This window comes from Chelon labrosus, assembly GCF_963514085.1.
Source record: "Chelon labrosus genome assembly, chromosome: 3".
Classification (NCBI taxonomy): Eukaryota; Metazoa; Chordata; class Actinopteri; order Mugiliformes; family Mugilidae; genus Chelon; species Chelon labrosus.
The window spans coordinates 10816392-10842107 of NC_140339.1; the positions used below are offsets into that span (position 1 = coordinate 10816392).

Consider the following 25716-nt stretch of genomic DNA (forward strand, 5'->3'; position numbering starts at 1 on the left):
CATAAGTGTTTATTGACATATACATATTATACCAACAATATCTATATCTATATATATATCTATATCTATATAACAAGTTCATGGGTTCTGCATATTTGTTTAACCTCAGTGTTTTATTGTGCTGATCCCCCACAGGGAAATATTTTTTACAACATATGTATAATAAAAAAGTTTGCATATATTCAGACATTTGTTGAAACAACTAATCTGCTGGGAAGCGTGGCAAAATAATAAAAAAAAAATGTCATGCAGCAAAGTCCACAGACATAGATAGTTTCAGCCTTTAGGATCAGTGAGTGACCCTTTCTCTCTGTAATATCTTTTTTTAGATTCCACTACAACTGTTTTTTTTTTTTTACAGGTATGTCTTGTGCGCTCATCTTAATTCACAGGTCAAAATATAAGGTGTAATCAGCTGTGGGATTCAATTGTAAAATGTTCATAACAGATCATAATCCCGCAGCACTTTCAGTGAAGGACGATCTTTTGTAGAAATACACTGATAGTTGTCAAAATCACTCCTGTCGCCACAGACGAGGCCTGTGCTGGAGCTGTAGGAGAAGAAGAGAGAAGAGGTTATACAGACGCATAACATATTCAATAAAATAAAAGCAAAACAGCTCACAACAATGGGGTTCTGGAAACATCTCCTGATAAAATTTTAACTTAAAATTCACATATAATTTGATCCTTTTAGGGTATTTTGGTGGCTATGAGACTACAAGTAGTTTAATGTACAGATATAGCCAGAGTTTCAAACAAATTCCTTCAATTACCGGTGTAATTTGGATCGTTAATAGCGTAGTGTAAAATCGTAACCCACAAACGTTGCAAATAAAAACCTGAACAAGTCTGCTTGCTTTGTTTTTGGGATGTATTGTCACATTCTTGTGTTAGTTAATATCAAAAGGCGTAACATGAGCCAGTGTTCAACCAGCAGAGAAAAAAATACTTGCCTTGCTACACACAATATAATATGGAAGTTAGCAGATTGAGATTTAAGTTTACTCCTTTCACAAACTAAAAAAACACAAATTCATTGTTAGGAATACACCATGTTACCGTGAGAGGTGGTGGCGGTTTGGGCAGTAGTGGTTGCTGACGTAGTTGGAGTAGCAGTAGTAGCAGTAGTAGCTGAAGGAGTAGTAGTTGCAGGAGTAGTAGTAGCATTTGGAGTTGTTGTTGACGGAGCAGCAGTGGTGACCACAAGGCTAACAGGTCCTGAGCGGACGGTGTAGCTGCTGGTAAACACACTTCCAATCAGAGTTCTGTGATTAATGTTACGGGTGCACAGCTCAGGACACTTCTGAGATGGCATGGTGGCGATGCACAGATTGACTGTGCACTGGACATACATCTGCAAACATGAATAGTTACAATTAGCCGTTTGGACAGACAGCTCAATAAAATGTTCATTAAATAATGTTCCTTCAGCTGTTTATGAGACGTTAATCACAATAATTGATGCAAAACTTGAACAATACCGTTTAAGAAATAGAATTTTGATGTTATCATGATCAATTTAATTGTGCTGATTATGTTAACTGTAGCTGGTCATTTCCTAATTAGCAAAAACCCATGTTGTACAGCTAAGGCCAATGGGGATGTCATTAGTTTGGGAGATTTTTGGTCTTTACCCAAAGTATTGCTAATATTTTGACTTGACTGCAGTGCTATAGGAAAAATTAAAGCTACAAAATCACATGAAAGTCTATTCAAATATTTATGTTGGGCCCAAGTTAGCGGACCAACCGGCACTGATATTTAAATTTTCCCAGAAAACAATGAATTACCAGTAACAAAAAAAAAAATCGGATTAGCTAAAATGCTAATAATGTCAAATTAATACAGAGAAAATGAAGTGCAAAATGTGTTTCATGTGTGTTGACTGAGATCACAAACCGTTGTTCCTTGGGTCCCCACTGTGCTCAAATCAAGGCGGTAAACTTTGGAATTAGTCGCCTCTGTAACAACCTCTAATGTGCTGTTGGATGTCAGACACCTGAAAGACAGAGAGGGAGAGCACTATGTTAACTAATATGATGTGAGTGTGTTTCATTCAGCATCTGTCCTCTTCAAAATGATAACCTCAGTTTATTACAAGAAACAATTGGAGTGGTACTGACCCTTGGCTCAGAAGAGGATAGCTTTCTGCGAAGTCCTCAGTCTCAGACTCAATACAATTGCTCACTATCATCTCGGCTCGATCCACACTGCAGTTAGACAACACATGGAGATCTAGCTGGGTGATCCTGGACCCAATGCCCCCAATTGTAGAGGTGCTGTTGCTGTTCGCGCTGCTGTTGGACGTGACAGTGCTCTCCAATTCAGCTTGTCTGCGCGATCTTGCTGGTGAAATGAAGTTAGAGCGAAACCTTGGGGAGCTTGTGTACTTTGCGAGGGGCCCCTCTCCTGGCATGTGAAACTCTATCCAAACCTCGATTTCACCAAATGTCTCCACCTCTGTGGGAAAGGTGATCTTGTACTGCGGTCCCTTCACTTGGGTTCGAGGGATCCGGCACGCTAGAGGGAGGATGAGGGAGGGCTTGCGGCTGACCATAGTGTAGGGACGCACACTGTGCAAGGTGTTGGTGAAAACCAGCTCTGAACCAGCATGCTGGGGAAAAAAAGACAAACAAGAGAATAGTGAGACTTCCTTGAAGAAGAAATAGTTATTGAATTATTAGCTCATAATCACAATTAATCACATTATGAAACTATTTTTTAAACTGATGTAATCATATGATTTTCCTCCATGTCTGGGGGAAGAGGGAAGAGGCTCCTTAGAGCATCTTCTCAGCAGCTGCCCAAAGGCTGATGGTCGCTATCGTTGTTGCATGACCAGGTGCTCAAAGCAGTTGCTGAGAGCATAGCCTCAACCATCAGCACCAGCAAACACCATCACGCTCCAAAAAAGACATCCCCTTCATCAAAGCTGGAGAGAAACCCTGTGCACGTCCACAGACAACAACAGGCCTCCTCCAGCCCCAGATTGGCAGCTGCAGGTTTCCAAACACCTAATCATGCTGAAACTCACAGTGCCTTGGGAAGGGCGGATTGAGGAAGCCAATGAGAGGAAACGCACTAAGTACCAGGAACTGGTGGAGGAGTGCTGGGGCAGTGCTGGAGGACATTCTACGAGCCCACAGAAGTTGGCTGTAGGGGCTTTGCAGGATGCTCACTCTGCAAAACACTGGACGTTACGGGGGCAGCCAAGAAGAGGGCCATCCAATCTGTCACTGAAGCTGCAGAGAGAGCCACGAGGTGGCTGTGTATTAAGAGGGCTGGACTGTGGGTTGCTACTGGGACGCAAGTCAGGGCATGATCAGCCCTGGCTCAGTCACCTGCTGGGCGAGGGTGTCTGTTGCAAGAGCCGAAACACCTGTTGACCTCAGGAAACTACACTGATGATGCGTCCCGGTGCATCCAGGAGATGTGTCTTAGAGAGGTAGCCATTAACCGTTAGACTCCTAACGCCTCATTTGCTCATTTTTGATCAAAAAATTGTTTCTAGTTTTTGCAACTTTTGTTTGCATATTAAGGTAAATTGTTATCTTGGGCCAAAAAAAGGAAAGACATTATCATGGCCTCTGAGAAACTGTTTTCCACAGATTTTAACATTTAATAGACTTTTCTTTAGCAAGAAAATGTCTTGTAGGTTTATCAGAAATCAAAATAGCTGTTAGCTGCAGCCCTACATCTGATGTGGCACATTTCATTCGCCGTCCCTCACAACTAAAAAGAAAGTTGAACCCACATGGATCGAAAGCCGCCAAGAATCTTTAAAAAACTCACCACAAATTAATATTTATTTATGGTGTACAATATAAAGGTTTTAAAAATGGTTGGATACGTGTCAGGGAGGGTTAGAGATGTCAAACAAACATAGAATGTAACGGAAGACAGGAATACGGAGCCTCTTACCACAGTCTTTGTGCCACAGCCGTCTAGGGAGATGCGTGCAATCAAGTGTGTGCTGTTGTAGGTGACAGGGCAGGTGGGGCTGTTGAGCTGCAGTTCCTCCATGTTGATGTCTTTGAAGGAGCTGATAGGGAGCAGCAGTGTCATCTCTGTGTTCTCACACTTCAGCTCTGCATGCAGACAACAGCGGCAGATTATTCATGAATTCCAACACAAAGCAGACGCAAACAGTACACTAAAAAAAAAAATAGAACAAAGGAATAATTTCCCCACCTGTTCCAACAGGTAGCGTCCGCATTTCCCCTGAAAGGGTAAAGAAAAATATGTTTTAGCAGTTAGTACTTTCTGAGAAGCCCTGCTGTGAGGGTGGAATTATTTGCGATGAGCCACTGTGCCACATGGCTGTCATTCTTGTGACATTTGTAGGAAGCTGAAAGTCTTACTTTGGTACAGCCAGATGCATCTGGGCTCTGACTGCAAACTGGAAAGACAAGAAGGGCAGATCAGACGTACAGACTGATGTACTAGAAATGCTCCGTTCATGATGCGGTGGGGTCAAGAGTGCATGTGTAGATATATACCGATACATTACAGCATATTGTAATATTATGTATACAAACATGTTGTGTTGAAATTATAGTGAGAGAGATCTTGCTGTTCAAGTATATACTGGTATACTTCATTTTAAATTTGCATCAAATTATTCTGATGGTTTAGATTAAAATGACACTGCTCACTGTAACTCAGTTTGGTTTAGTACACCAATAAATGTGCACATATGATGAACAAACAACAAACCTCCGAGTATTTGCGGCAAAGCAGACGGGCAGAAGGCGGGTCAGGTTGTTTTCAGAGCGGATCCAGGCCATGTCCATCTTTGCCAGGGGCCCGACCGATGTGAAACCAGTCCTGTACAGAGCAGGGGGCCCGACCACAGCCATCTCTGTAACACTGGAAATGTAAAGTACATTTACATTTCTTCAGTTAAGTCTGACAAGATGCTAAAAATACAGCCTTCAGAAGCCCAAACAGGTCTTCTAGCCGATGACTGCATTCACCTACACATGTCATAAACACAACAATAGGCCCCATCACTCATTAGTTCACTCATTCATCAGTCTATATATAACAAGCACAGTTTGTTCAAGGATAATATGCAAATTGAGATTTCTGACGCTTCTATCGCTTTGCGTCACGGGTTACAGGTGCAGTGTCTCCTAGCAGCAGTTCTAACATATACAATCCAAACCATTGCTCTCTGCACAAGTCATGTACTCTGAATTTTTTTATTCCATTCCTGAAATATTTGAGGACACTATTGCCTTTTGCTTAATGCGTCACACTGTGTAGACTGTCATCAGCAGCTTTTCTTAGTTACACCGTCACACTGTCCTGTTTTCCATCACATGGGTTTTAGCTTTTGCGTAACGAGTTAAATTAGCGAGTTGCTGCTACAACGCATGGCACAGACGGACTTAAGCAACGTCAGCCTTTAATCCGAACGATCTGTGACCCCTCACAAAACGGGGATACGTGTTCCCAACTTTGAGAAATTAATGCTTTCTTTGGACACGCTGATAAAGTGACTCCTCTAAAGTGACAACGTGTTTCTATGCAGACTGCACACGGTTAACAGCCCCCTGACTCTGTGGCTAGTTTAGTTGCTCCTGTCGTCTCTTACTCGTACATAATGGAGCTGTGTGACACCACCACTTCATTTCCAGCAAAGGTCCACCCACCTTCAGAAAAGACTGCAGAAAACTGTGTTCTGTACACTGATATGATCAGTGTATAATACATATATAGGAAAAAAAAAAGCCTGTTAAATATATAGAGTAGACGACAGATAATTGTCAGCAGCTGAGATGAAAAGAACTCAACAAACTTTGGACAATGTAGCTGCAAAACACTGTTTAACTGCAACACATTCACTGCACTGTATGCTGTTAATAAACTATTACAAATGTGAAACAGGAGACACATTTTGTCTGTTGTACTCACCAGACAGTGATTCAACAACAATGTGAATCAACAGACACCGGAAAAGATAAGAAACATGTGCTTCATGTGTAGCTTGTCTAACCAGATACAGAACGGATAGCTGCCATTCACATTAGCAACAGTGAGTGATAAGGGATTAAAGTTCAGACATTTAAAAAACATCTGAAAAGAGCTGCCATTCACTTTAAAGCCTTTTCTTTCTGTTTCAGTCCAGGATGTCGCTCTCTGAAGTGCCAGAAAAACAGCAACAGGCGGGAAAAAAAAAAGGAAACCAAAAACAGTAAATCTGGCCCTGCCTGTTTAACTTGTTTAACATTGTCGGTGACCTGACAAGTAGCTAGTGGAAGCACGCACAACACCAGGATGATATTAAGAGGAAGCTCGGAACACACCTCTCCAGCTGTGACATGAAGTTGGCGGTAAATTTCACCTCCTGGAATGGCAGGACAAACAGCACTGAGTCCTCTTCAGGGGTACCGTCTGTTGCCACCGGTTCATCACTGCAACTGGAAGACGACTCTTCCACTAGAGGGACATTAAAAACTTTTTCTGTAACTTCACCTCAACAAAGTTGTTGTTGTTATTGTGTACCCGCCCAATTAAAATCTCATCCATCCGATTCCCAGACTCACCAGTGAGAGAGAGGTGCACAGGGACAGCGCTGAGGGGGGAGTTGTCCACGACATAATTTACTCTGGGCGCAGGAATCAAGTCCTCCACCATCAGGTAGATGAAATACTGCCCTGCCGCTGCTTTTCCAGTGAAAGTCAGCATGCATCTTGCCTGATGAAAGAGTTCAACCAAACAGAACTGTCAAGTTTCCACTGAATACAAACACAGTGATGTCTACAGCTATTTCTAACAAATTGTTTGCCACGCCTGGAAGCCAGCTTTGGAGGACCAGACTGCAATTGACAATAAAGGCCAAAAAAACTGTGGCCACACTTGTTCTGCACGAATGTTAGCACAAGGAAAATTTATAGGTGCAAAAGAATGTCGACCTACAGACATTTGAGGTCAAACGTCCAAGCTGTTTATGTACCGCAATAATTGGAGCCTTGTGATTTTGACTGAGACAATTAAGTGAGTAAACAGAAAGCATTTGATTGAGTTCACACTGAGTTAACAATACAGATTGACTGAATTTTTTTCTTTAACATTATTCATCTGTACAGTTGCAGCGTAGGCTTAATCTCACGCTACACAGTGAGACGTGGAAGTTTTGGAAAATAATGATCAAGTTTTCTTTATTGATGGTGAATAGTCACCGCCAGAAACATACTTTAGACAGCACAGCCAATGAAATGTCTGGGTTGTAATTGGCTGGAAGATGTGAGTGAACTTTTAGTAACTGAACATTTTAAAAAACAGGTGTCTGTTTGCAGTGTTACACTCAAGGTGAAGTAAAACAGAGCCTCAGGAACGGCATGTGTAGAAAGTAAATAAATACTTTACTCAAGTATCTTCATCAAATGCCGCTTTATACTCATATATAATAGAGGGAAGTGTCTGTTGCTGGTACATTGTTGAATTATATACCTATAATGATTATTACCTATAATGACAGCTGCAGGAAGTTCTAAAATTATTTTACATATAACACGTTTGTGACAAAAGTTCCCAATATGTCAAGTAGTACAAACTGATTCTGCCTCGATCTACTACAATAATAAGGTGCAGCTTATAGGTGCATGCATCAGCAATTTCAGCTTTTTTTTCAGGTTTTTAGTTTAAATCCTTATAGTTTTGTTGAAACCAGAAGTTAATTACATTTCCAAGAAGAGTGGTTTGGAAGAGTTCCTGAAACCCCAGAGCCAGACTCACCTTGTCTAGTTCTATAAAAGAGTGCTGAGGGCAGCTGACACACTCTCCCTCGTCTTGTCGGGCAAAGCGACATCGCACCCTGTCCCCGTCCAGGTCTTTCACCGACAGATGGAAGTGGTGAGGGCAGTTCACTCGGCCCCTGATCCCGTTACACAGCGAGGGTCGGCAGCATGAAGAAAAAAAAGAGGAGATAACCAGCCCTTTAAGATGGGAATACAATCACAACAAAGGAGAAAAGGAGGACATGTTGGAGTCTGGACAACTAAGTAACATAACCCTTTCTGACATGTATCCAACATGGAAACTCTAAGCTAAGTCCTCTGTTGATCAGAGGAGTCATATCAGTCCCATGACATCTGTACTGAGACTAATTACATTTAATTAAACCCTAAAATGTTGTTTGGCCACATGGAGGGAAAAACAAGTTGTGGATGCAATGCTGACATATGTTCACCTTTTAAGTTCATATGGCAAAGTTGTTAGCAAGCCATTTACTTATTTACACATGCAGATCTGTTGACTAGTATTTTAATTCATTTGGATCTGAAATATTCTGAATTAGCTATTCTTATCAGCTTGTAGTTAACTGTGTCCGTTTCCCATTTGTCACTGAGGACTGCAGTGTGCAACAGAGATTGTGTCGAAAACTGACCAACCAAACTTTGAGAGGGGCGTAAGAGGCAGTCACGTCATTTTCACAAGGTCTTTCTGATTGTTTTAAGGATGTGGCTTTCCCAAAGGCATCTTGAAACCTTTCTAAATACACACAGTGCTTATTCATTCCGATGGAGAAGATAATGTGTGAATAAAATGGCTTCTCACAACATTTGGACACTGCAAGCTGTGGTGTATCCGTTTGCGTTCATTTGCATTACCTTAGTGGAGGAGGGAGAGCCACGAAAGCAGGTTGGTTGAGTCTCCCACTGTTTGCCCGAACAGTCGGTCCTGCATTCATTGATACGTAGAATTCTGTGTTGGACCTAAACGTGTAAAAAGATGAGATAAGACGACAAATACTCAGTGGAAAAGAATAACATTGTGGATCAATAAATCAAGAGAGAAGAGAGAGAGAAGCTCAGAGGACACAGGCAGCCTAAAGGTATGAGGGCTACAGGAAGAACTCAAAGCCCTGACTCCCCACTCAGTGAGACATGAGACAGAGATCAGAGTGAGTCACATTATAAATAAACAAGACAATTTTTCTCATTGAACACAATGGAAATTGTAAAAACTATATATATAATATGTGATATCTGTTGCTTATTTATTGTTTATTAATGATATATCATATATCTATACAACAAAAATGGCTTACTCAAACTAAGCTGCAGCTACCTGAGTAAAAAAAAAAAAATCTAAAGATCTAAAGTTAAAGATGAAAAAAAAGTGAGAGGTACAATATATATCAGGTCACATACCCTAAACTGATGGTAGCGTTGTATTTACTGGGGACCGTTTTCTGCCACTGGCGAACACACCAACCAGAGTCGGGCTTGGTGCCAGTAAAAGGTAACGGGGTGGCGTGGACCTCACAGTCCTCCCCTTCTGAACAGAGACCAGACAAATCTGGACAAGGATTGGGAGCGATGGCGGTGAAATGAGCTCGCACCTGCAGCAAACAAAGAGACAAAATGACTGACTGTCTTCAAGAGGCTTACAGACTGTTGTATTATTATTTCATCTGTTAAATCAGGATTAAAAAACAGTCAAATCTGTCATATATTATTATTTGTACTATATAATTAAGGAATTGCTTTCCTTTTCTGTTTTGTACATAGACAGCACTAATATCAATGCAGTTTTTTTTCAATTAACAGATTACAATAGTTCTTACACATGAATGGACCTCTATTTGTTTTTCTAAATTAAATTAATTAAAGGCTTCTCTGGATAGAAAAAAAATACAATAGGCCTTTATAGACGCTGATATGGAGAAATTGTTGGTTTCTATTAATGAATCATTGATTAATTGCATTTAGTTTTAATTGAGGTAAAAATAAATGGATGGAGCAACACAAGGCCTTAAATAATTAATTATACTTTTAAAATGTTATGTATTAATTTATTGCTTTGCTTCACAAGCCATGACTGAAATGTGTAAAGCAGAGATATACATGTAGTAAGGGACACTTATTAAAAGAAAAAGAGAAAACGTTTCTCACCGTGTTTCCTCCATCGCTGTTCAGGGGTGCAACATGGACTGTGAGCCCCAGAGAAGAGGCTTCGTAGGACGCGCTTAACAAGAGGAGAGTCAGGCCCTGCAGCAGGGCGCTCAGTTTGAATTTACACACCATCACAGTTCCTCAGTCTAACTTTCACCTTTGGAAAATTCAAAGACGGACAAATTAAGCAGTGAAGACACAAAATACTGTTCAAGAAACCTTGAATTGTGCACGTGTATAGTCATGTCATATGTATTTATAACTAATCAGGTCAACCTAAAGACCTACCCTGACACCTTCTGGGGTCTATAAGATGACAGTGTGTGATGTGGACGTCATGTAATCTCTTCAGAAAGAAAACATTGAGGGATATAACAGATGAGCGTGACAGGACATGTCACCTGTCCAGCTCATGGTATAGCAAGGTGTGTGCAACTTAAAGTGTGTGATGTCTTAAGGTGTAAAGTGAGTCTCGCATCACAATAATATAAAACATCCGCTTAGTCACAAGTCTAATCACAATAAACAATTAGTTATCAAAGAACATACACGTAACTTCAGTCAGGACAGTCATGTCAAGGTTTAAAATCTTTATAGCAACCAAAAGGCTCACACAGCCACCACCATGACAATAAAACGTCAGTGACACGGAGAGCAGAGTTTTCCTAAACTATTTATCTCAGCATATCCAACAGAAACTGAACATTAATGATCCTGTAAATCCTTTTCTACAACATACCCAATGAAAGTGAGCTAAATGCTGTAGGTAGGAGGTAAAGGGAAATTAAATGCACAGCATCAGGAGAGCTGGGGAGCAGCGAGCACAGTCGTGGGCATTTTTGATTGGATGATGCAGGCTACATGTGACTACGATATGTTGATATCCACTGTTATTTATAGTAATACTTTACACAAGAGAATTAAGACACGATGACAGCGAGCACTTAGATTATACTGTTATATTGTGAGCACACAATTATAAATTAACGCCGTGTCCATGAGGTGATGATTGTTTCACTGTTATGAACAAACTCCGTAGCCTTGCTTCTTTCCAAATTAAAGGTTGTTTTTCGATCATTATCAAATAAACAAGTAGAAATTTACTGCAAAACACTCAACTATTGAACTTTAGGTAGGCGAGTAGTTAAATAATAACCTGAAGTTAACCTCAGCTCTCCGTTTTCCTATATATATATATTTTTTTATCAGATTTTTGTGGTTTGATGCCAACGCTGTCCTTTTAACTCCTAAATTCTTAACCGATAACCACCGACGACTTCCGCTCCTTACACAAACTACACATTGATGGTTGTGCAACGAGAGTCTTCTCTCATTTCTTTTGCTGAAGCTGCATTTTTGACTGAAAAATGCACGTTTATTTATCCCAAGCGTCTCTCTTAGATCTGAGATCAGTCTTAAGGAGTTAAACCTGGGGCATCTTTTCATTTGTTCGTTCATGTTATCGCTCATCCTCTTGTGTATTAGCTCCAGTACACTGTATGAAAGCACACATGAACTGATTACATATGTGGGGCCAATACTGTGGTGCAGTTTCACGTGGAGACTAATTTAAACAAAAAACAGTCATATAACTTGACTATTTTTAAACCTGTGTCTCTTATTTTGTTATTGACTATTTATATTATTTGACTACAGCTCAACTTAAACTTTTTATCATTGTCTACACTTCATTTTAAATAAAAATACACAGAGGAAGCAACTACAATCAAACTTTAGGCCCCATAAACAAATATTTCCATCCATCCAGTTTCCATTTCTGAAATAAATCAACCCCAGTAATACTAAAAACGACCTGATGTTTTCTTTTGGCTCATCTTAGTCCATGCAAGTGGAGCTTTGACATTTCTATAGTTTATCTTTGTTTACATTAGATACAGAGGATGATATAGTTTCAGTCGAGGAGCCTTTAGCAGGTTATCTGTCCTTGATCCTACGTCGTTTGTAAAGTATCTGTAATTTTAGAATATTTAAACGTTTTATCCTCTTCAAACAAACTTGGAATGATTCAGTCTTTTCGTAATACAGAAGCCTAATTAATTAGGAGTACTTTGATACTTTGAGAACAACAAGGGTGAACATTTATCCTGGCAGAGTGCTGAACAAGCGCGTTTCTGCGACTCTCGTTCCTTTCTCAATGTTCAAAACACATTTCAGAAACATGGCCGACGGTAAAGACGAATCACGTAAGGAGTGAAACTCTTCAGCTAAAAGGAACCTGTGGAGCTTGTTATATATTTTAAGGGTTTTGACTCAGTCCGACAACAGAACTACATCGGTGCTATGAGTTCCTTTCAGATTGTCTTACTTAATGTAGGTCATTACAAACTTTATGTTGGTTGGCTGACAAGGAGCTATTCAGTTCAAGACCCCTTATTAAGTCCTTAAAATATCAAGTGATATGTAATTTGTGGGAAATGAGAATTTACTTCTTCAAATCGCACAAAAAAAACAAAAACAAAAACTATTCTGCTAGATTTGCGACCAAAATCTCAGATTCAAATCCCTACAGCATAAACACAATTAAATTAAGCAAACACACAAGCAGAAATAAAATATATAGCGAATACAGCGACAACAACAATGTAAACAAGAAATCCTTTTACCTTGAGCCACTTGCAGTCTATAACCTAAGAGTTTTCAGTTTTGATACTGAAGGTGTTCAGCTAAATTGGGCTGTGACAGAATGGAGTTAAACTGGCTCGACCAGAGCTTTTCAAGAGGCTTGACAATAGCTGCACGTCAGGAGGAGGGCTCTGTGAAGTCCTATTTTGTCCTAACAGATTGAGTCCCATTCTTCGCATAGCTTTTAGACACCTGTACAATCTTTGTGTGTCTGACACACGTCGAAACCCACCCAAAAAAAAACAACACACATGTGAAGACTGAGACACACTTCTTTATTGAAAACGCAAAATGCAATCTTTTGAGGAATGGCAGTACAAGTGTCTTTGTTAGAACATGATTGATGATGAAAATCATAGTCGATAGCAAAATCGTGATCCTTTCCTGCCAAAAAGTGTCCAGTAGTGGAATGACATTAGTCGTATAAAGATTTTTTTTTTTTTCTTTAAAGTAGTTTATCTTTTTTTTCTTCATTATGGTTAAACTTCTGTTAAATGTTACACCTTTTTTCTTTTTATAACAACCCACACCCACTGAAGAAGAAATAATCACCATATATGTTTGGTCAGAAAACAGGCCCAGCCTAAGAGAGGAGCGTTGTCCTGTCAGGAGGGAGGATCCTGGAGTTTGGTCAGATGACCAGAGGAAGGTCTTTTGGAGCTTTGGACCTTTTCTTAGGTAGCTGAGGACGAAAAAAGGCAGCCTCCTCACTCCTGATACATCACGTCAATGTGGCTGGAGACCACAAGTCTGTCACTACTGGCCATTTTTCACGTTGAGCATTTTCTCCTGCGATGAAAGAACAGAAAACAATCAGTATAACTTGCAACCATGCAATTAACAGGTGGTCAACAGTACAGAGCATGCGTCTGTAACTTGTCTCTAATAAGATCATTTTACTTTGATCATGGTCTCCAGCTTGATGGCGTCGGCAGCGAACTTGCGGATGCCGTCGGACAGTTTCTCCACAGCCATGCGGTCCTCGTTGTGCTCCCAGCGGAAATCTTTCTCATTCAGGTGGATCTTCTCCAGATCACAGGCCTTCGCTGCAAAAATCAAACCCTCAAGGTCAGAGCAGGGCGGGTTAAAAAGCCAGGTTTTATCCTGATGCATCCAAAATTACGTCCTCAGCTTGCTGAAGGGGAAAGTGCTCACCGCTGTTTACAGTGAAAGGTATTTCTGCTTCATTAGTAACAGAAGATGTGGATAATTATGTTTTAGAGCATAAACTAATCTTAATGATGTACAACTGAGCTTGTAATCCATATACAATAAAAACTAAAACTAAAAGAATTAACTGTACAGTATTTCTAAGAGGCTTTCTCTGACGCTCCCCCATGACGCATTTGTTTCAAGAACACAAGTTACTATAGCAGCGGTAAATATAGAATAAAGTGTTGTAACATCTATCTCAAAGGTTTAACCTGTTTGTTTTAGCATAGAAGCAATTATGTGTCACCTATACATTTTAAACAACATCCTTCATTGTGTGCCATTCTTATTCATATATTGTATGTGGCCCGTTGGGGACACCACCGTCATTCGACCTGACGCTAGAATGAAGCGCATTGAGACGTTTTAATAATAGGTGTCAGTGCATCCAAGCTGCAGAACAGCAGGAACAGTACACATAAGCTGTACTTACAGTTCAATAATTTAATAAAAAAGTATGTAGTTGCTTGGTGCCTCAGACTGAAATCACCTGGATTTGGTCTGGTTAAATATTTAGTCAAACTTTATTTATTTATGTGCCCAAGAAAACTATTTTTGAAAGCTGTATTTTGCAGACTAGGAATCTTAGAGCAGTACCTTTCTCCACACTGAGCATCTCTGAGACGGTGCAATGATCCTGGCTGAGCTCTGCCAGCAGACCAGGGGAGATGGTGAGGAGGTCGCAGCCGGCTAGGGCTTTAACTTCCCCCGTGTTTCTGAAGGAGGCGCCCATCACAACAGTGCTGTAGCCGAACTTCTTGTAGTAGTTGTAAATCTTGGTCACACTCAGCACACCTAGGAAGGTGAAATGAAGAAAAAGATGTATATATAAAAGTCAAAGAGAATTAAACAACAACTCAAACACGATCCAGTGACTTGGAGATCAACTTTGAAGTAAAAATGGATTGGTGTCATGAAATCTAGTCATACAACTCAACAACAACTACAGCACAGCAGCTGCAACTGTGATGACCAGAAAGATGTTTTTTGATTTGTTGTAAAAGCGGTTATTTTGTACCCAAATACCTATATCTACCTAAAAAGTCCATCATCACCATCAGCCGCAGGAGCTTTAAAAAAAGACTAAATGTACAGGGCCTCGGGGTAAACATCAGATCGCCATTAACAGCTTATGTGTCCTTGTAAGGAGAGTTATAGGAGTAATGTTTGAGGTGACTTAAGATCTCAAATGTATACGGAGTTGAATAATTTCCTTATTTGAACATTAACATTTGGATTGGACGAGGGGTTATGATCCTGAGCTTGCAGCAAAACATTTTTGTTTTGTTTTACCGTGTCCTCCTGCACAAGTTAACAGGTGCAGCTCAAATATGCAGCTGCATAGATAAGAAAAAGTCTCTGGTTGGGCGTGGCAAAATTCTCTCTTTTACATCTTGTGCTGACAGTTCTGATAAAAGAGCTGATTGTTTAAAGACATGGGAAAACATCCACCAAACAGTGTCAAAAATCTGAAGTGTCTGCGAGATACACAGTTTCAAATATCTCTGAGAAGGAACAGACAAATTATAATATTACAGGATGATAAAGTTGGATACCGGTGCCAGCATTCTGATAATGCAGTACTCGACAGGGCCTCATGATTTATCAGGATATTTTTGTCACTTAAACGCTGTTATCTGGAGTTTAGTCACTGACAACACAAAGGACTGCACACACACAGATAGAGACGAGCAGTGATGTGGAGACAAGAGACCATGAGACCGGCTGCAGATACCTGGGTCTTCGTGAGGCTCGTAGCTTTTGCGGTCCGTATTCTCCTTGTGCCAGTCGAGGATGCGTCCGACGAAGGGTGAGATAAGTGTGACCTTTGCTTCGGCACAGGCTACAGCCTGAGCGAAGGAGAACAGCAGCGTCATGTTGCAGTGAATGCCGTGCTTTTCCTCGAGCTCCCTGAACACAAACGACAAATCAAAACGTATTTAAGTGCACATCACAAACAGTCGTTTCAAGCAGAAGCACTTCAAATATGGGAAAACAAACAAAGAATATTACAAATGAGAAAGGAGGAGTACTTTTTGGGTGATTTATTATTTTCCAACTGTGACATTTTAACACATTTTCTCCTCTTCATGTTGCCAATATACACGTTTGCCTTTGGCAATAAGTTAAAACTTCAGCTCTCCATCATCTGTCACACCTTTCTGCAAGTTGATGCTCAACAGCAGGTGACAGTTTTTAGCGTTTACCACTGTGTGTGTGTGTCAATGTGTGTGGTCCATCTGTACGTGGTCGGTACATTACACACATGCGTCATAAATATGTGGTTCACAAGCTGTCTCCCCACAACACACTGTGCTGAATACCTTGAGTGTTATGGCGGTGATTTCATTTCCAAAACCTGCTGAGGAAGTCAATAACTCACTAACTTTTAAAACATAGGCTGCAGGGGAGGTTGGGACAACCCATCGTCCTGACTTCACATGCTGCTTAGCTCAGTTTGTTGTTGTTATTGTTTATTCCTGGAACAGCCTACCCTTTTATATCAAAGCTGCCCGGAGTTTGGAGCATTTTAAAACTTTGTTGAAAACCCACTTCTCGCTGGCCTTCAGTCCAAGTTGAGCAGGATATCTTGGATTTTATTTTGCTAACACAGTTTTTTTTAATTGACCGTTTCACTTGTGTTTTATTGCTTATTTTAACTAGTATTTAAATGTACTTCAGAAATAAACATCGACTTGACTTTTGACTTGGAAACAGGCTGGGTGTGTTGTCAGGAGGAGCTTTCAGGCTGTTTTCACAGCTTCTATAACTGTTAAAACGTTTTTTTTTTTGTTTTGTTTTTTGATAATTTATAACCACCCATACATACAGTAGGGTTGGACATCGAGGACCATTTTCAACCGGTTACAGATTTAAAATCCTTAAAAAAAAATTTCATTTTAAAACTTAATGTACTCAACTCCTAGCTTGCATTAGTTTTCGATACTTTAATTAATGTCAGATCCAACCAGTTCTGACATTTGAATTCTCACATACTCCTACGCAAATTTTAGGGTTGTGATGAACCAGTCGACTGAGAGACGGTGACTCGAGTTCAGGTTCATCCGACAGACTATTCAACTCCACAGTAAAAGACATGTTCAAATCTGGTATTAACAGAGTCCAAAGTGATCCGATCACAAGCTTATAAATACGCTGTAGAGGCATTCAGGGCGTATTTGAGATTTGACCAGTGAGACCACACATGGAGGCGGTCTGAGCCACTCGTGACCATATTCCTTTAGTAGTGTGAACATACATTGTGTGCTGGCCACAGAATCCAAATAAATCCAAACAAATGAAATTAGTTGAAAATGAGACGGCCATGTTTATTATTTAATTTTTATTTTTTGTTATTGGCATGTGGTTAATTAGGTACGTGTTCATGATGCATGCAAAGTAGCAGTGTGGACTTTTCTCAACAATGACTCTTGTCTTTATTTACCTTTATTACAGAAGACTTTTCTTTCACTGCTGCAAACGGTGCACGATGTCAACGTTTGAGTTCAGAACATGAAACTCGTATCGGATCGCAAGCGGACGCTTGAGACTCATGTGGAGAAACATTTTAATGGCAGATGTGAACATGCCGCGTACCTAAATCTGATCAATTGTGATCCTATTACTCAGGATGCACGTTTATACCCGGTGTGAACAGGGTTTATGACTCTGAGACGGCAGCACACATTGTTTGGAAGCTTCAGTCACAGAATGTCTCAGAGGAGCAGACAGAGGAGTGGCAATTATTTACAGCGGCCCCGTGAGCACAGACACAAGTTACAAAAGAAGGCTCTGTTTGGAGTAAGCTTCTTTCAAATTATTCTGATGGTTTAAAGTTCAGTTTATGGAATAATTAGACAATCTCATGAAAAATGTCTTAGTCTGTATCAGTGACATGTTAAAGGGATGCCAAAGTAATGATAGTCGCCGGAAGATACAAGCAAACAACCTCATAACTGTCGTTGCAGTTTAAACACTGCTCCGTCCTCATAGATGAAATGCTGGACATGGCACCTAATTCTTCCACAGCTGAACACAGCTGGAACAAAACACTGTAATGTCATGTTTCACAGCCCTCATGTGAGGTTGAGACACACACGAACACGAAGGGCATAAAATTGTAACTATGCATCTGTCAAAAGAGATTCAATCTTTATTATTTTACAGTCAAGACCTTTTTTTTGTAATAATTCTGTATTTCGGGTCCGAATTACGTCTGTAAGAAACCCGTTCTTGGTCAAGATTATGAAACCCACCAACATAAATACGCCGAACCGAGACAGCCAAATATAATAGATGGGAAGGGCGCATACATAACATAACATACTCACTTGCCAGCCTGGATTCCCTCCCATGTAGATGACAGCTTGATGAGCACACGCTCCTTGCTGATGCCCGCCTCTTCGTAGAGAGCGATGAGTTTCAGGGCTCTCGCAACCATTTCGTCTTTATCGAAAGACAGCCTGTCAGGAGACGAAAAAACAAAACATTTAAGAATTCACACACTTAACTTGTTTAATCCAAAACCAACTTGTGAGCATCTGTGGTTCTTACACAAATGTGTGTGTCTTCTGAGAAAGACACTGAACACCAATTTCTTTGGCCAGCGTCTTGCGTGGTAACCTTGTTTGAGCGTGTGAATGTATGAATAATAATGATTCAGTTATTTATAATAGTTTTAGGTAAAAGCAGTTCATTTTATTTGATTTAATTCATGAATTGGGTCCGTCTCTTTTCAAGCATACAAGTTGTGCAGAAAAGACAAAAGTTAAATTAGTGTATAAATTCAAATTTAAGTATTTCTTAAAGAAAAATAGACATTTTGTAATTTTTATATGCAAAACATTACAGAAGGAAAGAAAGTCTCAACATAAAATAAATGTTTATATAATGTATATATTCATTTATTATATGATTTGTTTTAATGTAATAACCAGAAACATTCTTCCTGAAAGCTAATTGTCTGTTTCCTTCTACAAGTTTGTCTTACTGAGTAATGCTGAAGACACGCTCAATCGGCTGCATCATTTTAAAAAGTTCCAAGAATGTATCATAAATTATCACGTTCCTCGACATGAGCAGCACCTCATGCTCTTAAAGCTCTTCATGGCCACACCCCGGGCTATACCACTGATGTTTCAACACCATACAGGCTAGCACATACCTTGAGATCCTCAGGCAGAGGTCTACGGTCTGTTCCAGGGGCCCAGCAGAAAACAAAATCATAACAGGGCCTTTGCAGTCAGGGCCCCAAACCTGTGGACTGATCTGCCTGAGGAAATCAGGTCAGCTGACTCTGATCTCTTTTAAATTGCCACTTAAAACCTTTCCTGGTTTCCAATTGAGATTTAACTGTCTCTCTCTGTGTTTTATTGTTGCGTTTGTTTTATGCAGCCGTTTTTAAATTGCACATTTTATGTTCTTGTGAATCACATTGCAATCTTGATTTGAAAAGTGCCACACACATAAAGATTATTATTATTCTAGCGCCTATTCGTTAGCACCTACCTGGCATCCACCTCAGTAGAGACTCTTCCTGGGACCTTCTTAAGGATCTCTAGACCGAAACTTACAAAAAGCTTGTCCATGGTGTTGGCGACCTGCTCCTCTTCAGTTCTTAACAGAAAAAGAGAAGAGACAAGAACATCAGGAGTTTGCTGTTTGACAGTTTTCAGTACACAACCAAATGTGAAAAGCGACGTAAATGAGAATACTGCGACTCATGAGACATTGATAAATAAGTTTTTAATGTTTAGTCACACTAAGCTGAGAATCACTTGCAGTAAAAAAGGCCTTCTGTAAATAAGGAACTTTGTCAACACATTGCACAGAGGAACCAAGCCCTCTGCAACATCTTTAAAAACACATCATGTTCCCCTTCTTCAGCAAATGACTTAACACCTCAATGTTGTTGATATTCAGGTTTTTGCTATAGCGTAACCCAATACAAGTATAACTCTAGAAAGGTTTAATCATATGGCGTTTAACCAAACATATGCACAAGCTCTTACCCGCCTTTGGCGATGCCGTATTTAATGGCCTGGTCCACCAGGTGCTGGTAAGCTGGCATCTTAGCAGCAGCCAGGATAAGGGATGGGTTAGTAGTTGCATCTTGAGGCTTGTACTCTTCGATGGCTGCAGGACAGAAAGACAGGAGTACAGTAATTTAGCCATAGACACGCTGAGGCCCTCTAACCGGGGTCGTGACACAGCCTTTGACATCCGTTTGTTTCTCTCCTACTCTCTCTTCTATCTCTCTGCACTCATCTATACTGTATTCTAATCCAGCTGAATATCCAATAAAGCTGCTCCCATTCACATATTGCGTTGGTTCTCATGTTTTGTTCCCCCCCCTTGCAACTTTTGACCATGTTTAGATACAAAAAGTCTTAAAAGGGGAAAGAAAACTGAGAAAACAGCGCCACATTGATTCTAGGCTACAGTCAAGTAGGAAATGGCGCCATCTACTGTATAAACCTGCAGCTTTATCGTCCTTAAATATAGAATAAAAGAAGCAGACATATTAGAGAGTTTCTTCTCACACCACATTAAGAACAAGGTTTAAGTAGGGTAATGATTTATGATTCAACAGTTTTGTTTATTATCCTCGGGCGCCTACACTACAAAAAAGTTAAAACTGCTGAAACTGCAAGTTCAGCGCTTTAAAATTAATGTGGGAATGAAAAAACAACTGATTAACCACCAACTATAGTCTACTGAATAGGAAACTACTGAAATCTTTATATGTGAAATTTTTAATGATAATATTGCAATTCCTTAAAGATGTGCCGTAGTAAGTCACAAAGCCTTTAAATAAAACGAAAAAATAAACACCCTGTTGCAGTTTACAGGACTGAACTGCTGGTTTTATTTGGTATGCATGAGCAACAATGCCATGTCAGGGAGCATAGTGGTTTTGTGTCAGCACTCGATTGTAGCAGCTGAGTCCCATGTGTGCTGCCAGCTCTTCAGATTAAGAACAAAGCCTGTCTCTGTTCTGTGGCTTGTTATCTCTCAACCCCCTTACAAAAAAAATAAAAAATAAAAGAATGGATGCAGGTCAGTGGGTTTGGACCGGATACTCGTGAGTAACTGTTCGAGAAGAGTTAAAGTGCTGATAACGGCAAGATTCTCAACAGTCTGGTCTGTTTACCACCTTCGAGCACACAAAACAACTTTTGGAAACTTTGCATAATTTAATACAAAAACACTTTTACTGACAACACGACTCCTCAACTGGGCAAATATGAAATTATGATGATAAAAAAGTTCACACAGTAAAAATTGTGTAAACGTTTCATTTTTCAATCATTAAGGAGTTGGTCGTGAATGTGAACCAGCTATGTTTACAACAGATTATGGCATAATTACTGCAAATAACCACAATATGGTGCAAGAGAAGCCTTACAAATGTTTGCAGTTGAGTGATTTGAGGTGGTGGGGCAGTTTAAAAAAAAGTTTGATATAAACCTTTATGTTAGGTTTATACAGCTTTAATTTTTTTAAGTTATTTTAGTGCCTTTAGTTACTTTTGTGCCTTTATTGGATTTAGGAAATAATGGGGCAAGAGAGACGAGACAGCAAGCAGCTGAGGGCGCAGGCTGGAATTAAACCTGTACCACCCATGTGGGGGCAATAGGTTCAGTTTATGGGAGTACCTGCTCAACCAGATGACAGTTTTCTATAGAGGTACTTCTGCATTTTCCAAAAACTGAACTTGCATTTTCTGCATGACGTTTCAACTGTCGTCCAAGCGGTTTCTTCAGCTCTAAACAGGGAGTTTAGGTTTTAATTGGAACATCTGTGGATGATGTGCACCTACTCAATACGCTGCAATTAGAGGATGTTGTTCAGATCAACCCGGATGGCATCCTGTATTTACACGATTAGTGGTTCTCCAGTGAACCATTAATGGCCAGAGACTGCAACTTTTTAGGGACAAATGTGGATGGTGAGTGGTGAAATGTCTCATTAATTCCAGCCAATTTGGTTTCATCTTTTTTGGATATACCATGACATCACAGACATCAAACTTTACCTATAACCTTAAATGTCAAAACAAAAATCCACAATATACTTAAAAACCCTTTCAGATTACTCCCTTAAAACTAATGTGACATTTGTATATGCTGCTGGATGACTGAGAACCTTCACAGAGATATTTGTTTACGGACACATCTCTTATAATCCCAAACAGTAGTGAATTGATTCTGTGACTAATCTCCAATTTCACACAAACCCTACACTTTCATCTAACAAATCTAAACGCCAGTTTTCTTTAAACTATCAATACCCGAGCAGCTAAATGATTACCAAGTAGCAACGTTTCACAAGTGTCTGCTCAGAATCCTCCATTTAGTTGAAATCTCTTCTTTCAACACTCACATGAAATGAGGCAAGAATGCAGTGTTACACCAATTTCTCAGACTTCACCCTCTTGATCTGGACATGTCTAAACTTGCACAAAGTATAAACCAACAAATCTTTCACAATTTATGTAAAACCTTAGATTACATAAACCAGAGGTACGATTTGTTTTTTTCCCCAAAGTGAGAGACCAACGGCTGACTAAATCTTGACAAACCACTTTCATTATCAACCATCTCAAACTCTGCAACGCACCCCTGTTTCCTTAATGGCAGCGACACCTGAGGTATTCACTACAGTTGAGATAAATATGTGTATATTACCATTGTGTGACACACACTCACACAGTCCAGGATTTCATGATATGAAAAGGTTTCTGGCAGGTTCACATCGTCCTGCTCTGTTTGTACAGTCGTTGTATTGGCCCGTAGGGCTGCAGGTGTCATTTTAACTGGCAAATAATCGCTCATTTAGGACTGCAACCACCGACTCCCCCAGCCAATTTCTAAGTAGTCGATTAACCAGTAAATAAAATAAAACATATTTTAACATGAAATCTCTGTATACATATCTAAAAGCATTAATTTCAGTCTTTACTTTTTACCTATCCATACCATCCATCACAAAAGTTACGATGTATACTTTGGCCTAATAAGAAAGCCTGACAATAATTAGAGACCAAGCTGAGTGTGACATAACTCCAATTACTTAACCGAATGATTTTAATTGGAAATCCAGCTGTATTATTTATCTACAGAAGGTTGCTTAGAGCATAACATTAATGTTTAGTTTTATTGCTCTCTATGTGCAGAAACAAACTTGCATGTGCACTGGAAACCAACGTTGCCATGCGAGACATTAGGATCCGTTCCAAGCAGTCTTTGCTGAGCTCTTATCTGAAGAACAAGAGATGAAGAAATAACGTCGACCTCCATTTACTGACTATCATCCAAGAATCAGACAAAACTCTAACAGTCCAAATACAGATGTTGCCGTCTTGTGGTTTTGAAGTCAGAAAGTCTGCACTTAATTTTTACAATGTGTGCATCTCAGGTTTGGCATTTTTCAGTCCTTCTTTGCATTCCTGGCAGCAAGAGCCTCTATAATTGGCGATAGATGTAAAAATGTAGGTTTTTCAACGTAAATCGATGCATCGATAAGTTGAAGCAGCCCTACCTCAATTATGTTTTAATTTACTTTACTATAATCTAGTAAACTGCAGTCCTGATTTCCTCTCATTAGCATGTCAGCTAAAACCCACATTATTCTATTTTTAAGAGTGAGAAACTTCATATTTAGTTTGCAAACCATTAATAACCAATGTCGTAATTAAAAGACAAATCACCTATATTTCTGTTTATTGACTAACTGTATGATAAGATTACAATTTTAGCACCAGGTCTGCAGAATATTATACAATATTCCTGTCCCCTACGCATTATTTGCCACAGCCTCGTTAATTTGCTTAAAATAACCGCAAACTAAGAGTGCGGTTTAAAAAAAAAAGACAAACTTAAACATTAAAACAAGGTGAGAGCAAACATTGTCCACGCCCCGCCGTGTGATGAGAGCAACTTTATCGGCTTTTCCAGTGTCACGCCTGCCTGCAGGAGGCACAAACCAGTTCTGTCATGTCATCCTGAGTGTGCAATATCGTGCATGAGGAACCATCTGGTTTTGCATCACTGTGTAATGCAATTGTGTTTCTGCAAACCGTTCCTCATTGGGATCCATTGAGAAACACTAACTCTGTGGCATGAAAGAGGAACAAGGAAGGAAAAAAACAGCACATTTTCCACCTTGTTGCACGACTCGTCTGCACAGCTGTCTGTTACCTTGTTATTATCACACAAAAACATTAATATTAATTAAATAATACGGTGCAAATTAATTTCAGATCATGCAATAGTGTTTTTTAATATAACATAAAGTAAAAATAGTTTTTGAAAGCAGGCAAATACGTCATATTAGCATGTTAGCAATGTTTGCTAATGCGGCTAACGGCTACTCTGTTGACAAGTTAACAAGTAATGGGATTAGGAGATTGTCAATTTAGTAGTGGTTAGCCGCTAAGCTACATCAAAACAGCATTAAAAACACGCAGTAGCTGGTTAGCTAGGTGGTTAAATAGCCACCATTAGCCGGCCTGAGTGATGCTGACAGGTACTGCGTGATATCGACATGACGGTCATTCACATTAAACACGGACTCTTCCCGGTCAGCGGGTTAGCATGCTAACCAGCTAACATTAGCATGCGATAACTTTTATTTACCGTTAAAGTCTCCCGTGTCTGCCACCACCACGGTGTGCTTCTTCAGCTGGTTCAGCGCCGACTCCATCTTCCTCCGTTTGTCTGGTGACACACTGGACATGATGAGCGGAGACTGGGACCCTTTTATACACAGAAAACACGTGAGAGCAAGCGAAATGTCAGAGAGAGAGAGAGCGAGAGCGAGAGCGAGAGGGGGGCACGGGAGCGAGCAACGCAAGCAAGAGGAAGAAGTCACCGGGAGCGCGCAGATACAGATCAAGGAAGCGTGTGGAGAAAAATCAGTGAAACCAACAGTTAACTTATTATTTGAGATATCTCTTTATCACAAATACAGGGCAAGCTCATGATTTATGTTGATTTAGACACATTTTAAAATATTTCAATCATTGCATTGTTCTATAGCCTATACGTCTCATGCAGGTGGAAAGAGCATTTACTACAAATTTCTAAAAACAAAGCTAAAACAAAGGCATCTTTTCTCCTATCCATCCAAGTGGCTTCTACAGTTCTAAACGACTGGAGGAGAGTTTTGGTTTTTATATGAAACATCTACTGAAACTGACATAACTTAAGGCTTACTAGACCAGATACTTGCCTGCAATCAGATGGTGATGTTCAGGCTAACCTGTTTTTTTCCACAAAAAGACAAGAAACTGTTTTATACATAATACAACATCACAGCCGTGCTTTAGAAAGAAAACAAATACATGAATCAAAGTACCTAGCAGTCACTTTGAATCACATTCCACATCACAATCATAAAACTATGGATGTAAGGTGTCAAGACAATAAAATGCAATAAAGTGTCAGACAATAAAATGCAATAAAGTGTCAGATTATAAAATGCAGAACTGTAAATATATTAAGGTGGGTTGCATAGTGACTTGGGGTGTTTATTAAGGGACTGGATGGCCTTCGGGTAAAAACTGTAGGGACCCAGAGATGTCCCTAATAAAAACATAAACTGCCCGCTAGTCATTTAAAAAGGAAGAAGCCACATGGATGAGAGAGAAAACGCAGCAAGACCAGTTTTCATTGTTTTAACATTGTCTTTAAATACCATGACCCGGATGACCTTCACAAACATTAAGCACATATACAGCACTTGTAGAAATGCAGGTTTATAATTCAGATGATGATTTAACAAGGATAAATCCTACAGTCTCTTTATTCATTCATTCAGTTTCTGTAACCGCTTGTCGTCTGGAGGGTCACAGGGTGGCTGTCACTGGGCGAGAGGCGGGGTACACCTTGGACAGGCCGCCACTCTGTCGCAGGGTTAACACAGAGAGACAGACAACCATTCGCACTCA

At 39.9% G+C, this 25716-nt stretch overlaps 2 protein-coding genes across 2 annotated transcripts; both read right to left on the reverse strand.

The window, feature by feature from the left end:
* Positions 1-92: 92 nt before the first annotated feature.
* Positions 93-12603, reverse strand: LOC311486233 (uncharacterized protein). Its single transcript, XM_084542023.1, has 15 exons — positions 12533-12603; positions 9909-10065; positions 9165-9355; positions 8622-8726; positions 7747-7885; positions 6555-6705; positions 6315-6447; positions 4720-4872; positions 4365-4402; positions 4195-4224; positions 3925-4091; positions 2127-2617; positions 1903-2002; positions 1063-1357; positions 93-551 (listed from the first exon to the last, which is right to left on the reverse strand). The coding sequence occupies exons 2-15, from the start codon at positions 10038-10040 to the stop codon at positions 469-471; spliced, it is 2208 nt and encodes a 735-aa protein (XP_084398149.1). The 5' UTR covers positions 10041-10065; positions 12533-12603; the 3' UTR covers positions 93-468.
* A 202-nt stretch (positions 12604-12805) lies between these two features.
* taldo1 (transaldolase 1) lies at positions 12806-24591 on the reverse strand. The gene is made up of 8 exons (XM_084574951.1): positions 24404-24591; positions 19775-19898; positions 19272-19379; positions 18095-18226; positions 15499-15674; positions 14361-14558; positions 13452-13597; positions 12806-13340 (listed from the first exon to the last, which is right to left on the reverse strand). The coding sequence occupies exons 1-8, from the start codon at positions 24501-24503 to the stop codon at positions 13308-13310; spliced, it is 1017 nt and encodes a 338-aa protein (XP_084431077.1). The 5' UTR covers positions 24504-24591; the 3' UTR covers positions 12806-13307.
* Positions 24592-25716: the final 1125 nt, after the last annotated feature.